This window comes from Coptis chinensis, chromosome 3 (genome assembly GCF_015680905.1).
Source record: "Coptis chinensis isolate HL-2020 chromosome 3, ASM1568090v1, whole genome shotgun sequence".
Classification (NCBI taxonomy): domain Eukaryota; kingdom Viridiplantae; phylum Streptophyta; class Magnoliopsida; order Ranunculales; family Ranunculaceae; genus Coptis; species Coptis chinensis.
The window spans coordinates 116,086,410-116,103,008 of NC_141458.1; the positions used below are offsets into that span (position 1 = coordinate 116,086,410).

General features: G+C 38.4%; 1 protein-coding gene and 1 long non-coding RNA gene across 2 annotated transcripts in view; one reads left to right on the forward strand and one right to left on the reverse strand.

Annotated features, from left to right (window-relative positions):
- Positions 1–13,251, forward strand: part of LOC147513352 (uncharacterized) — a 33,519-nt gene extending 20,268 nt beyond the window's left edge. Inside the window, exons 2-3 of the long non-coding RNA XR_015215416.1 lie at positions 11,976–12,059; positions 12,817–13,251. This is a non-coding gene — a long non-coding RNA (uncharacterized LOC147513352). The remainder of the gene's footprint in view (positions 1–11,975; positions 12,060–12,816) is intronic.
- Positions 13,252–15,083: 1,832 nt separating this feature from the next.
- On the reverse strand, positions 15,084–15,966 carry LOC147513353 (RING-H2 finger protein ATL67-like). Its single transcript, XM_086596387.1, has one exon. It carries the CDS (start codon positions 15,839–15,841, stop codon positions 15,242–15,244), a length of 600 nt encoding a protein of 199 aa, XP_086452513.1. The 5' UTR covers positions 15,842–15,966; the 3' UTR covers positions 15,084–15,241.
- Positions 15,967–16,599: the final 633 nt, after the last annotated feature.

Below are 16,599 nucleotides of genomic sequence, written 5' to 3' on the forward strand. Positions count from 1 at the left end.
TCAGCGGTATGTTTTCATTCAGATTTGTGGTATTCGTATTCCTATAACTAATATTTTCTTTGCCTCTAACTATCCGTTTTCATTACAATATATTTCCAAAGCTAACCACTATTTGTTGTCCTTGCAGGCCCAGTTCTTTTGGTTTTGTTTTCGTTCTGAGTATTTATGTTTCTTGGAGATATTTTTGACAAACAAATTGGTATGTATTCATTCGCATTTGCTTTACTCCTTGTTTTAATTTTTTTCCACCTTGAAATTACGATTTACATGGTAATGCAATTGGTGGAGACGGTCTCATATAAGTCGTGCAATCCTCGTTAATATTCATGCATTTCTCTTGCTCTTAATATTCTTAATATCTCCTAATACATTAGTTACTTTGGGTGCATTTAATAGGTGAGTATTGAGTAATAATGGCTAAAATTTCATTATTTCATTTATATATAACAAAGTTAGTGGTCATATTTATCTTTCATATATATTACAAGTTTTTCACATTTATGACAACCACGGTTGAAATAATAAGTTTGAAGTAGTTGGACTTTATAGTTTTTATCCGTTTATTAAACTTTTCTTGGCTTAACTTCCTGTTAGAGAAAAGAAACAACTTTCCTAAGCAAAACTTTCAACTATTTAATGTTCGAGTTTGCCCACCATGTAGGAATTTCAATTGACACAACATAAGAAGACTTCCCTCTCGTCCCTACTTTTCCACTCTCAGTGTTTTAATGCACAATGGATGCAGCTTTGAAAGGTTTTCCAGTAGCACTACACCAAATTGATAGGTTCTTTGGTAGATTTTATAGTCGTTTAATCGACATACTAACCTACCAACTACTACTTTCGGCGTCTTCATAATCGCCCGGCCCGTAACTCTTTCGCCCACATTTCAGCATACATCAGGAGATTAGTCTACCTACCAGAAATTGCATATCCACCTACTCGAAGACGTACAATTATTTCCAGACGTACTTCTTCTCGGATTATGACGGCGGTGGCATCTCAACCTGAGTGTTCAATGCATATTCATAGGAGACCTGATCACCCAGAATCCTCTATTAGTAATCACATGGTTAGAAATTATGCAGAAATATCTTCAGCAAGGGAGAGAGTCGATGATCTAAATGAAAATTGCTCGCTCATTGATTGGGTTCGTATGGTTGGAATTCCTGCACCAACTTCTATGGTAAGGGAGACTATATCTGATTTACCAGAAAATGTACCCGGTATTCAAAGGGTTGACAATCTACCATATCCAACAGAGACTTCAAGAGGTTATGACAGGGTTGGAAGTCAAGTAGATAAATCTTTGCAACTAGATAGTGTATCTGATTTTGATTTAGCAGACAATTGCCCGCTCATCATTGGCTACGTAATCTAAAGGTTGTATGCCCAGTTGATAATAACAACATTTCCCAAAAAATGCAACGGGTGGAGCAAAAAAGGGCAAAAAATACTATAAAAAAGAAGATAGCCCGTGCAAAACAGACAAGTGAGCAGCATGCATCGACGCAGTCAATTAATAGTGCTAGAAGAAAAACTGCACACATTTGCCAAAACTCCGAGCAAAGAGAAGCTCATCGTCGCCTAGACACTGCTCGTAGAGGTTTGGCTCGTGGATTGCAAATGGATGCAGAACGACATTCCCTCAGAATGCAAAGTGTAGAGCATGGTAGGTCTACAAATACTGCAAAAAAAGAGAACTTCGTGCAAAATGCACAAAGTTCACAACATGCATCAACACGGTCAATTAATAGTGCTATAAGAAAATATGCACGATTGGCGAAACCTCAAAGCACCGAGATGCTAATCGTCGCCTAGACACTGCCAGAAGGTTTGGCTCGTGGGATTGCACATGGATGGAGTACAAAATTCAAGACAAGCTCGTAGAAGATTATCATTTGTAAGGCAAAACCCTGTTGAAAGGGTTTTTAAAAACGCCTTAATGCGTTTAGAGCGAGTTCTTTGGGCAAAGACTTGCACGTCAAACAATTGCCCGTCAAAGAGTTGTTATTGCTCGTCAAAGAGTTATTTCACAGAACGTTGTTCATCAAAGACTTCCTGGTGTTCAACTTATGGGGTGTGAAGACAATTTCCGTGAAAACCTTGATCTGCCACCTACTACAGACGACTACATACCACTCTCCAACGCACAAGTATTTAGAAAATCCTGCAATGATATTTCATGGGTCAGTTGTCCTCTATGCAAAAGAAAATTTCCCGATCTAAAGATTTCTGCAGGTATTTGCTTTTCTTTGTATATTTTGTTGGAATATGTTTGTACTAATTGAGAACCTCGCTTATAACAAGAATTGATGCAGGTATTTGTACCTCTTGCAAATTGGATAACCGGGACAACACTAACGCTGGCATATTCAGTGTTAACAATTCAATGGATCCGGGCATTGTACCTCTAGAACTGTCTCGTTTGTCCGATCTAGAAAGAATTCTCATTGCCAGGGTGCACCCCATGATGTCTGTGTATCGTGTTAGGGGTCAACAATGCAAGTACAGTGGTAATGTGATAAATTTTTCCCAAGATGTCAATCTGATTGCCACTGTTCTTCCATTCAAACCCGCTGATTTGTCTGCAATTCTTGTCGTTAATAGAGGGGGCCCACATGCAAGCAAGGAATTCCGTGTTCGGCGAGAATTTGTAATGCATACGACTTTGGTTTGGTTGAAAACTTATCATCGGTACTATAATGATATAATTATTGATGATGGAACTATCGAAGGACTACCTGTAGATGGACAACCTGATGACCTACCACATATGCCCCGACCTATGGAAGATATCGACAACGAAGTTTCTGCCATACCTAGGGAAGCCGATGACGATGACGATGACGTGCCACCTGACTTGTATAACCAGGATTTGCACATTGATGAGTTTCATGTCGTTGGAACTATTTCTATTGCGGCACAACCCAATCAACAAGCACGTCTCCAGAGGGCATTTATGGTACCAAATGTAGATCAAACTAATGTTCATATGCCTTTAACAACTCACATCATTGATGAGTTTTCAACCCCTGGATATATTGTTATGGCATTTCCAACTTTGTTTCCTTACGGTGATGCTGACCTACGACAAGCTCGCCAGCGGAAACTCAATCCATTGCCGTACTTCCAGTTTTGATGAAATATCATGATGGCCGATTTGCTAGAGATACGAGATTCCGCTACTTTGCTTGGAACTCTCTTTCAAGGTGGCAGGCACTTTCTTTAGGTGATGTTTTTGTGAGGAAAAATCCAGGGGATGCTGAGTTGTCAATTGAGGAAATTCGAAATATGATTTCGTCCGGTGACAAGCAATTAGCTAATCGTGTCTCTTACTTTGCTAACAACATTAAGTGGTACCGGTCTTATTGGTATACAAGATTGAAAGAGTTTTTGCCATGGTTAAACAGTTAGGTGCACCAACCATCTTCTTCACACTCAGCGCTTGCGACATGCAATGGCCAGAACTGTTTCGTATTTTAGATCCTTCTAATGATCTTGAAAGGATGTCTCCTTTAGATAAAAGAAGGGGACGCGCAAAGTTAATTAATGATAACCCAAATGTTGTCGCTTTGTTTCTTTTCGGGCAAGAGTGGAATTCTTCTTTCGGGATTACTTACGATATGAGTTCTCTGTGGTTGATCATTGGTACCGGTTTGAGTGGCAAAATCGTGGTAGTGGTCATGTTCATGGATTTCTTTGGCTAGCAGATGCTCCAGATGTTACTAACATTGCTACAAGTGTTATCGATAAATCTAATGTTATTGATTATTTTGATAGACTTGTTTGCACTGTTAACCCAGACCCAAGCATGTCTAGAAATCTCCAAGAACATCCTTGTGCACGCATTTTGCCACTTGATTTACAACTTGATACAAACGAAGATGACTATGTTTCGTTGGTCAATTGGGTCATGTGACACTCTATATGTGCGAGTCATTGTTTGCGCTTACACAAAGCAACCAAACAAATGGTATGTCACTTTAGATACCCATTTGATGTAATTGGTCAGTCGAAGATTGTAGAAGAGCCTCCCAACAGTAGCATGTATCGTTTCCTCGGCCACCGAAATGATGAACTAGTCTGTTCCCATAATCGAAAGATTTTGCAGACCTGGCATGCAAACATTGATTGGTCGCCTGTCCTTTCAGTGCAATCTGTTGTCAATTACATTGCTAAATACGCCGCTAAATCTGAACCGACTTCAAAAGTTTGGAGATACTTTTCAAGATATTGTTGAAGATTTTCATCGACCATGTCAAAATGCAAGATCTGCTTTCAAGCGGCTACTTATGAAAAGTGTCTCTGAAAGAGATATTTCTGCCCAGGAAGTATGTCACTTGCTAATGGGGTACCCATTGACCCGATCATCCAGAAAGTTTGTACTCTTAAATGTTAGCGAAAAGAGCATGCTAGCATCAATTGTACTCCGTCGAAGAGTGGCCGACGAGGATGAAATTGTTGGAACAGATCCAACCTTTGTAGGAAGATATCTGCAACGACCTATTTGTTATGAAAATATTTCCCTCCTGAATATGGCAAAAAGACATTATTTCAAGCAACATGTTTGGCACACTTCTCGAGTTGACGCTGTTATGCGTTTGGTTCCGGAGCTAGACGGTGACATCCTACCAAACACTGAAAAATGGGAACCATTTTGTCGTCAACAAGTCTTAATTCATCACCATTATCGAACTCTCGAAGAAGCTCGGGAGATTTTCCCTTGTTGTGGTCCGAAGATACTATGACTTGGGTTTCAAATCACTCATGGGATTATTCTTCCGAACCGATAGATGAAGAGCTTGAAGATGGTATTGAGGTAGAGCTTGGTAATGAAGACTTACTTTAGGATGAGTGGATGATGGCAAGCAGAATGGGGCCCATGTTTGTCCCCTCGGGAAACCGTGGAATTAGGAAGAAGAGACTTGACATTTCACACAATTGGGTGAAGGTTTACATCGATATCCTAATATAGAAATTGATAGAAAATTTGTCCATGCTCTTCGTGGGTGGCAATGAACTAAATCATGAACCTCAAACAGTTGTACCGATCATGATTTATCTAATGAACAAAGACCGCTCATGATATGGTAGTTAGAGCCCTTCAAGCTGGAGCATGTATTCGGTTAATTGTTTGTGGGGGAGCAGGCACAGGCAAGTCCACACTCATAAATGCAATTGTGTATTCAGTTACTGCAATTTTCAAAACAAACAAAGCAGTGCGTATCATGGCTCCTACTGGAGTTGCCGCTTTTAATATTGGAGGTGCAACCATCCATCATGAACTATCTTTCACTGTGGAACAAAAAGGTGTGAAACAAACTTCCAAAAAGATTGAAGGTGATCAATGTCGACGTATGCAAGAAGACTTTAAAGACACCAAACTTATCATTATCGATGAGTACAGCATGGTTGGAAGAAGTATGCTTGCAAATATTGACCGGCGTTGTCGAGATATTTTCGCAAAGAACGAGCCATTTGGTGATGTATCTTTTATCCTCGTTGGTGATATGCGTCAATTACCTCCTGTATGTGACAGTGCATTATATGTCCAAGGTGGGTCTATTCAAAAACAACATGGTGGAATTGTGTATTCTAGTTTCGATAAATGTGTTCGGTTATCACATATATTTCGACAAGCAGGGGATGACCAAGCATCATTTCGAGAAACACTGTTCAGACTAAGTAATGGAACTTCAACCGTCAGTGATTGGCAATTATTTCTAACTCGGGATATTTCATTGCTCAATATGGATGAGGTTAACACCTTCAAAGATGCTTTGCGTCTTTTTCCTACCAAACAGCCTGCACATGATTATAATCTCACCCGACTTATTGAGCTTGGTAAACCAGTTGCTCGAATTGTATCACTAAATAATTGTGAGACCGCTAACAAGGCTTCGTCAGATGATGCAAAAGGCTTGGAGAAAGTTCTGTGTCTATCACTTGGTGCACGTGTTATGCTTCGTTCAAACATTGCCACCACAAATGGGCTGGTTAATGGTGCAATGGGCACCGGTTGTAGATATTGTTTACTTTAAATGGCTGCAAATCACCGTAAGATATACCTCTTGTCGTTGTTATGGTTGACTTCCACCACTATCGTGGTGCTAGGTTCCGTCCAGATTCTAATACAATACCTATTACTCCACAGACATCAAATTGGAAGTCAGGTAATGCTTCATGCCAGCGCATTCAGGTTCCCCTAGTACTATGTTGGGCGATAACAATTCACAAGAGTCAAGGCCTCACTCTTGATCGGGCTGTGGTAGATATTGGTGAAAGGGAAAGCCTCGGTTTGACTTTTGTTGCTTTGTCTCGCACAAGAAAGTTGTGTGATATGGCATTTTGCCCTATGTTCTCTTTGGAAAGACTTCAAAAGATTGGAAAATGTGTTGGTCTTAGAGGCCGATTGCAAGAGGAGAATCGTTTGTTGCACTTGTGCGCTTCAAACCATTTGATGTTCTAGGAAAATCTTATAGTTGAAATGTTATTTTCTTGTTTTTATCTCGGTATGTAGTATTCATCTTTCTACCTTTATTTCTATTTATATTGTTTGCAAATTCACTTCATCAAGATATTATATATTTCTCATAAATGAATATCTACTGTCGTTATCATGCTTACTTTTTTTGTTTGGATTTATGCAGGTTCTTCGACAAGTAATGTATAGGAGGACATTTTTTAATGGTTGCTGTAGATGGATTTTGTCACTTCAACTACTGCCTTTTATATTATAGTTGTTTGGGCTTTTGTTAGCCCCCCTCTCTGTGTCTTTTGAGTTGAGTTGAGCAGTTTGTAAAGTCAATAACTGTGCAACTTGTTATATGTATAGTAGTTTTGAACCTTTGGGATGTTGTTATTTTGGTTATTCTGGTAATATGATAGGTTTAATGATTTTTAGACATGACAGGTTTTTTATGATTTAATATTGAAAATACAAAGGAGGTTATGTCGAAATTTTCATTGAAGAGTTTGTTTTCCTTAAGTTGTAATGTCAAACTTAGTTAGCGTCGGCATCGTTTCGGCCTCTTTTATGATCAATTTTGTATGACATTTATATTTGTAGTTCAATGTTAAGTGTTTTAATTGTCTTTGATGTATTATTGGATCTTCAGAAATTGTTGATCATAGATTTCTTTGACAAAGCTTTATCTATCAATAAAATTGTCTCAATATTGTGTTCGGTTTTTGGCCTTGATATTGATTATGATCCATAAACATTCATGCGTATGTGCACTCTGAAGTACACCTTTGATTGAACTTTCTTCTTCAATTTGTAGAAATGGTTGTACTTGCAACATGTTTTTTTTCATTTGCAACTATGTACTAGCTATAGGTGCTTGATATGTCTTTGTGGGCATATACTGCAGACCCAATTGCTTAGCTGGAATAGTACATTAGTCATTCTATGGTTTTAAAAATTGTTATTACCTAGGAGCATCTTCAGTTGTAACATTTTCTTACCATTTCCTGGAAGTCGTAGGAAACTATATTAATCTTGCGCAAGTAAAAATGCAGTCAGACATCCCACAAGGCTGTTTCACAAATTAAATTGTTTGGGAAAAAAACACATTTTTTTTCTTGGGATTAAAATATCAATAAATTGTTAGTGAGGTTAACGTGGGAATGTATACAAGTATACAACTCCTCTTATTAGTGCGAGATATATAGAAATCGATAGGCAAATCGAGAGACAAGCCGTGGAAATAATTAAATAAATATTATATATATATATATAAAAGGAGAGCCAAATAAATGATATACTACGCTCACGCCCCACTGCAATGCAGTATACTAGTTAGCCATGACACACGTGGACACTCTAGAAACGCTTTCTCAATTGAATAGGGTAGAGTTATAATATATATATATATAAATATTTCTACAGATACAAAGGGACCGAGAGAGAGAGAGAGGAGGTTTTTTTTTATTGGGCTCGGGTTGTGTGACTAAACCCGCACCGCTTACATATGAGGAAACACACGCAAAGTATAAAAGAGCTGGCATGGACGATTGAAGTGTTGAACAGCCCTTCACAAATAAAATTAAAGGTGAGTTCTATTTTATTTTCTGAAGGTAGAGTTTATATTTGTTTCAGTTGAGATCGTGTTAATAAAAAAGTTTAATTCTTTAGGCTTCTAAACTAAGTGGAAGAATTCGTAATGTTGTTAATGAGCATATCTACATAGTTGATAGATTCTGTGCTCGGTACTGGTCTTATTTAGAGAAGTCTCCATAACTCTAATTATTTATTTATGACGGAGAAGAGCATTGAGGTTGTGTGTGAGGGGAGCAGGAGGATGGACAATCAATTTGCAGTAGTGCCAGATGATGTTTTGGACTTGGTGGTAGAACGCTTATGTTTACCAGATTTGTATCGCTTCGGTATGGTCTCTAAGCTCTGCAAATCTGTCTGTGATCCTCTGCAGTTTAGTGATCAGCTTCCCTGGCTCATAGTTCCATTCGTCAATAATATCAACAACAGCACCACTTACCTTCGACGACACCGAAAACGTTGGGTTTTTCAGTCTTCGTGATGGCAAGGTTTACAAGGCAGAGTTACCAGAACTGTGCAACAGACGTATCTGTGAATCTTTTCCAGGAGGCTGGTTGATGACAGTGCACGAAAATTCCCAAGTTCAGTTATTTAACCCTCTCAGTTTATCATCTCGTGTAATTCATCTCCCACCTCTCACAAAGTTTCCTGGTGTCCTTAACACGATTGAGCGCAAGGAAAACGAAGAAGATGATGTCCCCTCGCTATTCTACATGGTCTCCTCCACTATCCCTCTGGATATTCTGAAGTCGTCCAAGGTTATGCGAGACACATACATATTTAAAGTTGCTATGTCGTCATCCTCGGTAAGTGAAGGTACAATAATCATGGCCTCACAAGCTACCGACGTGTCGTTGGCCTTTTATAAAATTGGTGGAGATCGACAAGTATGGACTCCAATTGCTTAAGATGTTGGGCATGGGATGCTCCATTATCTCACTTATTACAAAGGGAAGTTCTACGCCGTTGATAACGGTGGCTATGTGGTCGTTGTCAATGGCCTCGAAGAAACACAAGAAGAGACACCAGATACCTTATCTTGAGAAAATTATAAATTATCCTCCTGGAGACATCGCTCTCCAACATTACATACTGGAATCGTCGGGCGATCTATTGGTTGTCCGTAGGTATGTAGCACGTCAGCGCAATGCGAAAATCAACAATGACGGGACAAAGCTCGTCAGTTTTCTCATAAAACTGTTGGATTCAAAGTCTTCAAGGTGGAATTTGGGACACCTTGCAAGTGGGTGGCAGTCGAAAATCTTTGCGACCGCTCTCTGTTCTTGGGATACAACAGTTCTTTTTCTGTTCTGTCCTCCAAATTTTCCAGATGCAAGCCTAACTGTATCTACTTCACGGATAACATTATTCTTCATTTTTACAGATGTAAGTTTGGTGGTCAAGACTTTGGCATCTTCCATCTTGAAGATGGTAGTATAGAGAAATTTCTCTATCCAGGTGATTTTATCTGATGGTTTTGACATCCCCAATCTGGTTCGCTCCAAATCTGTTGTTTTAATTTTTCTTTATATTTATTGTTGAACATCGGCTCATTTCTTCTCATGTATGAGGGAGGGCCTCCCCTTCTGAGAGACCAGTGCTTCTATGAATAAAGTTAATGTTCTACTATCCTTATCCCCCTCAAAACACACACACCAACAATTTTTTCCACACGCACACATGAACACTAAAAGACCGTGTAAACAAGTTTGTTGTTGTGAGTGATGAGCTTCTGACAAGCTAACTGTAGACTTTGAACAGAAAATTTCCTTCCAATTGGTTAGTTCTGCCTGCTTGTCATGGTTCTGTGCATTTCTTTTGATTTTTCAAAATTTAGCCCCTTATGACTGTGGATCTAGCATTTTCTTGGCTCTCTTCTCTCTGAATTGAAGTGCGTTTTGCTATTGCTATACTCAGGCAAACCGCAAATGCATGGTTGTTTTAATACCGTACAGGCAGTTTTAGTGGACTTATTGTCTTGTTGCTGGTAAGTATAGGAGCGATTGACCAGTATGTTATTTTTAATGTGTAAAGGATTGTTTAGTGATCTCATTGAGGTTTTCTTGAAGAGGAATAGGGACTCATTCTCATTTTGAAGCAGGGGAAACAATTAGAAAGTGAGAGAACCACAGAAGACTTCAATCATATGAGGCTGCCCAAAAATTATTGCCTATGTACGAACACAATAAATTAAAGTTTACAAGATAGGCTGCTCAAATTTTGCCACGATATGTTTTTTTGATCGGTTGCCTTCTCACCAAGGGTACTTGCCCCTTGCCCCCGCATCACCGTGATACTAAATGTACCCAATTTCCTTTGCTTGCTTTGTTTTTATACAAACTTTGTTGGTTGTGTTATTTATACAAACTTTCGGATTCATGTCTATTTTTTGTGAATTAAATTATCATGATTTGAATGAGAAGATCTTCTATATTAAGAGTATGCACATGATTTGCGCTAACTTGTGTCACCCTTTTGAAGGTTGTAGCTATCAGTCTACTAGGTATTGTATGTAAACCTATTTTTGCTTCCTGATACTTGTCCTCCTTTGTAGTCGATATGTATATGATCTTGGACAGACGAATCATACAATGAGGTATGCATAAAGTGGAGACGAAACTTGTAAGAGAAAAGGAAAGAGTTCACATCCCAACCTCTTGAAAGTTACTTAAAATTGATTTGTCAGCTACTCGGCCGTTTAAAATATTTCTGGGTTGGGTTGCTAGTGCTGACCCACATATCAGCAGCTTGGGATTGTATGCATGCGTACTACTTAAAAGTTTGTGTGAACACAGAAACAAGATCGAGTTAGAAGCTGGAATGATCAATAAAATTGAAGTGATCAGAAGTTTAAAAACTCGATGGCACAGATGTCTAGCATACCAACAGGAAAATCCTAAATGTAACTCTATCTCGTCTTTAACTTTTATTAAGTAGTCATTCTATGTATGATTCCGAACAAATGTGATCACTTATACTCGCTCTAATGCTGCTTTAAATAGGTATACAGGAACTGGCGCTGCTTATATGTTCTTGTAACCTATTGAATGAAGATCATACCTCCTGGAATCTAGTAAGGTTCAGTCAACTGTTTTCCCAACTGTTAGCTGGAACTATGAAGCCCAACTCAGAAGACCAAATCGTTTGGACCAGCAGCACTATAGGAGTTCGTCCTGTAAAAATATATTTTTACACGGGAAAGGTAGAAGTAAGATATCTTTATCTATAATACTTTTGTTCAAGATATGATCTGTGTATACGTATATCATTGATTACTCGCCTATTATACCAGTCAATGTTAAGGAAGCATTTTCTGAGTTTGCTAAGCCCGTGTATTGGAATGCTTAAACTATAACTTGTTAACGTCATCTCTATGTGTTTGCTGTTAGTATTGAAGCGATAAAAGTGGAGAAGTTAGTGGCTGGCTGGCAGTCGAGGACATAATTCAATTATATTAGCAGCCAAAAACCTTGTTGTCTACATGGTTCATTCAAATACTAACAAATCCAGTAATCAAATTTAAATTTTTTTGATGATGATATTGCATATACTAGATATCCTCATATCCTTAATGTCCCATACCTTAATCAAAACAGGTTTTTCATTCCTCTTCTGTCTATATTAGTAGTTTAAGAATTCTGCTGATCCCAGGTGCTCCATCTCCATCATTACATTATAATTGTAGTTTACGTCAAGTGCACTTATCCTCCTCTTACTGAGTAGTCTTTGGTCTTGACTTCATTCTGGTTGTTGACTTACTGTATAAAGACAGATGTGGACCATCATTACCTCTTTTAAGAGGTTGGGCTACCAATAGCTCCTTTAGAACTGTCGAGGGAATATTAAAGTGACTGGAACCTAGACTCCTAGATTGAAGAGTGGAATTCTAATGCGCTGTTCATTTATCTGTTAGGTGGGGCATGCGCCCTGCTCTTTGGGGTCCTATGGTAGGAAATGGCTATAGAACTACTCACACAACTTCCGATACCTGGTAAAGGTAAAAGTAAGATATTTTAGTATAAAATACTTGTTAGTCAATGTCTGATCTGTATTAGTACATACTCACGCTGATTACTTATTAAATCACCATTATGGTTTCTAGAGTTAACGTAATTGAAGCACTTGCCAAGCTTGCTAGGCACTGTCTGTGGGATTGGTGAAGTCTTAACTTGATAAAGTCATCTTCATGTACTTGTTGTTAGTATAGAAGTGAAAAAAGTGAAGTTAGTAGTCGAGTGGTGGTCTAGGACATGATTCAGTAATATTAGCAGCCAAAGACCTTGTGTGTTTATGTGGTTCATGTGAACACGAACTGATCCAGTTATGCTTGATATGGGGAATAGAGGTATGTCAAAAGATGAATTTGCATCTTACTCGAAAATGGTTCCTCTCCTATATCTCTCTGTCTGCCTAGGTTGGTATGTTTGCTTTTTTGTTTGTTTGTCTTTTTTTTTTAAAAAAAAGGTACGACAAAAGACGAATTTGTATCTTACTTAAAAGTGGTTCCTCTCCTAGATATCTATCTCCCTAGGTTTCTTTTTAATCGTGTGTATTTGACATAATTACAAATTATAGAAATATTTTCTCCTTATAGTGATGTTCAAATTTCATAACACGGCATAAGTAGGACATATTTCTGATTTATTTTCATCACATTTTCTTAGTTCTTAAGATGTGAAAAGTTTCCCTCGGTGTTATAGCGAAGAAGGTTAAAATGAAACAGATCTTGACTTTGATAGAAGTATTATTTACAGGTTTGCACTGGAACAGTCTCTGGCTATTGGACTGTCATTTCCCTTCAGCTTTCTGTCATTTACTTCTCTCAAGGGTAAGCAAGCTATGACGTTTAGGGAGCTGATGTTTTGGGTCATTTTGCAGAAATGGAGCGAAGGTAAGCAAAGGAGGAAGTGAATTAATATCTTCAAAACCAGTTGGGGACAGGAGTCCCCACTTACAAATAGTCAAAAGTTGTTTGGTAACAAATATTCTCCTCAATGCATATTTGGTGCAAACAGTTTTGTTAATGTGTGTTCTATAATGGATTCGTAAGCTCAAAATGGTTAGAGCACTCTTTGTTGAGAGGTTGATGGTTCAAATCCATCTGGATCCAATTTTGAATCTGATGAGCTATTTACATAATTACTTTCAGTTAAATACCATAGATTATATCTGTTTGTCCTGTTAAAATTTGGATAGCTTACAGCTGAGAACTAGCTATGATTGTGCTGCAAAGACGTCCTTTGGAGTTGAATCGTTAACAAGCACATGCTTCAGCATATCAAGAAAGAAACTATTCTCCGGCTTTTGAGTTATAGGTACCCGTTACTCTACATTCTTTTTATGCATCATATCTATGGCAGTGCAAGATTTCTATTTGACGTTTACTGTTATAGTAATTTGTTTCTGGTCACAGTGATTTATCTGTGAGTAATACTATGCGTACTAAGAGCATCTCTAGGTGGCTTTATATTTGGTCGCATCCTTCAAATTTGAAGGAATGCGTCGGAATTTGCCGAAATTCCATCTCTAGGTGGTAGTATTTGTGGTCGCATCACCGTTTGTTGGAGATTTTTTGTTCGCAAATTTGGCAATTTGGATGCGGATGCGAGCGATTATCGTCGCCATTGCAAATGTCAACCCCACTTTTTTGACTTTGACCAAAAACTCACGCGACATTCCCAAAGTAAAAAAAAAAAATCGTGGGTTACTTTTGAATGGTTGCGCCACTCTTAATGTCGCGTGGGTTGTTTTGGAATTAGACCAAAAACCATTAGTGACGGGCGCATTATTCAATGGCGCTACTACAATCGCTCCGGCGCGCATCCAAACCTAATGGCGCGTGTGGTGGCCCCTACAATCAAATTTGTGGTCGAAATTTGCGACCACCTAGAGTTGGTCGAAATTTGCGACCAGTTTCTCTGGTAGCATTCTTCAAATATGAAGAGTATGCTACCACCACCTAGAGATGCTCTAAGAGCATGCACCAGCAAATTCTACCAAATGACGTGGCAAGCATGTTTTTTTGACAGTCAAATTGTGACTCTTTCTCAATAACTTTTCCAAATAGCAATCAGCCCCCTTCTATTTTCCCTCCATCTCCATCCGGATCAGTTGCAAAGTCTTTTTTTTCACCATTCATGAAATTCTCCGGTGATAACCGATTTTTTCCGATCTTGTAAAATTGAATTGAGAAGACATGCTCCAAACACGATTTATTGATATTTGTGACTGATTGATAAAGATTGAAACTGGACTTTTTGGTTATTTGTTGAAATTTGATAGGGTTGGGTTATTGGATTTTGTAAGATTTTGAGTTATTAAACTTGAATCTTTGCTTTCCATTGTAAATTATGAGTTGGGCTTTGTTAGTTAGTATTTTTATCTTCTAGCTCTTTATTTATATTTTAGTTGAGTTCTTGGCCGAATTGCATTTGTGATCAAGTAACACTAGTTCTCCAATTAAAGTTTATCTTGAATCAACAAGCCGGCCACCAATACAACAAACGGCGGAAGCACAAACTAGTGGTGACCTTGGCTATCAAAATTACATCAATGACAATCATCTTACAAAATGACAAAATAAACTATATTCAAAATTCATGTAACAATAATGACAATCATCTTACAATGAAGAACCCGACTATGATTATAGGGAGTTAGAAAAGGAATGGTACCTAAACTTAATTCTTAGAGCCTCGCCGTCGTGAATGGGTTCTTAAATTCTTGGTGGAGAGATAGTCATGGAGGGAAAATAGAAGGGATGGTCGTTACAACCGAACTCAATTTGACTTTGTCAAAAAAAAAGGCTTGCCACGTCCTTTGGTAGAACTTGTTGGTGCATTTTCTTAGTGCTTATAGTATTACTCTTTATCAGCACTGCCACAGCTTCAAGAACTTGTTGAATAAAACCAAACATCCGCCTTGGTTGGAGGTTGTTACCGCATATATATATGCACAGTTGGAGTGTAGTGAGACCTTAAAACTAGATGAGATCTATTGAGTTTTTATATGCTCACACAAAAAAACAAAATAATTAGATAGAGATCGAATTCTAATTCGAACTTAAACTTGGAACTATTACAGATTCCAAACTAAATTTAAACTCTTTCACAAACTTTCTTGCTACTCAGAGTTTACAAAAAGACATAAACCCAAGCAAAACAAATCAGCAGCAAACCATCATCTTCTCCGATTATCACCGTACTGCGAAAGCGGCACAAGTTCAGAAAGTGGTGTAGACAGTGGAGTAGGCAATGGTGAATTCCGACAAACAGGACAAGAAGCATGAAGCCTTAACCAAGCATCAACACAGAATATATGGAAAAAATGCCGACAATCTGGCATCATTCTCAACATTTCACCTTCTTTGTAATCACACAAACAGATCGAACAAACCAAATCCCCATTTGCTCCAATATTCTTCGATTTAGAGAATGGGAATTTTGGGTAAGAGTTTATTACCATCTGGTCAAGTCCCGCAACTGAATTTTCAATATCTCCCCCATTCTCTTCATCCTCATCGTCTTCAGCAACGAAAATTATACGAGGGATGATTACCCCTTCAGTATTAGGGTTAGGGTTTTGAGAGCGGGAGCGGGAGCGGCAGCAGATGTAGGAAGCGAGAAGGACAGTTGAGAGGAGGACTAGAAAACCGAGAGCGAAAGCGATGGCATAACCAAGGCCGATATTGCTGAGATTTTGAAGGAAGTATTGAGAGTTTCCGCCACCACCTGTGGCGGCAGATGCGGTGGCGGCAGCAGAGTCGCTGCTCGTGGACATAATTTGGGTGGGGTTATTTTCTTCATTTTATTTATTTTTTTCTTGTTCATCAAAGTTGGGTGGGTTTCCCCAGCTGCAGCATTTAATACAAAGGTATCGAAGAAGAAAACCAAAAGTCAAAACCGGTTTTTTTGATACCAAGTTGGATACTTTGGATGGGCTTTCTAAATTGCATTGGGCTGTTTATCCAAAAAATTTGGTTAATTAATTGCATTGGGCCAAGCTTATGGACTTCTTTTGGTTCCGATAAGTGTAAGAGCATTTTAGGTGAGATACTATTCCAGCATTAAAATTTGGTGTTTTTTCATTTTCAGGAGAGACACATGTTGATGAAAACACTAAAAAAATACTAAACCAAACACCAAAATTTGGTTCTAGTTTTGCTGCTATATCAAATCTCTCTTGCGGTTTTTAAACCACGTGGTTTTTCTAACACCGCATATGATTGGGCTAAATAGTGGGCTTTTATCACACCGCGCGAGAGATTGGGAAAGAAAATAAAAAGAAAGTTGATGTGCGATACATCTAGCGGTTTTGGGAAAATCGTGTAGGCTTGGGCATCTAAGATGGGCTTCAGTGGCGCGATGTTGAGAAAACTATGTGGGCTATATGGCACGGTTTATCTAAAACTTGCATCATTTGATGTCAAATATTTGATGTTTCTCTTTAAGTTAGTTGGTGTTTTTTTGGTTTAGTTAAAAAATTTAGTGTTTTTTTTGTATTTCGCCTAAAGATGTTCTAATAATCAACAATGTATC

What these genes read in the sequence shown, in the direction of transcription:
- LOC147513353 (XM_086596387.1), bottom strand. Translation starts at nt 15,841, where the DNA reads ATGTCCACGAGCAGCGACTCTGCTGCCGCCACCGCATCTGCCGCCACA.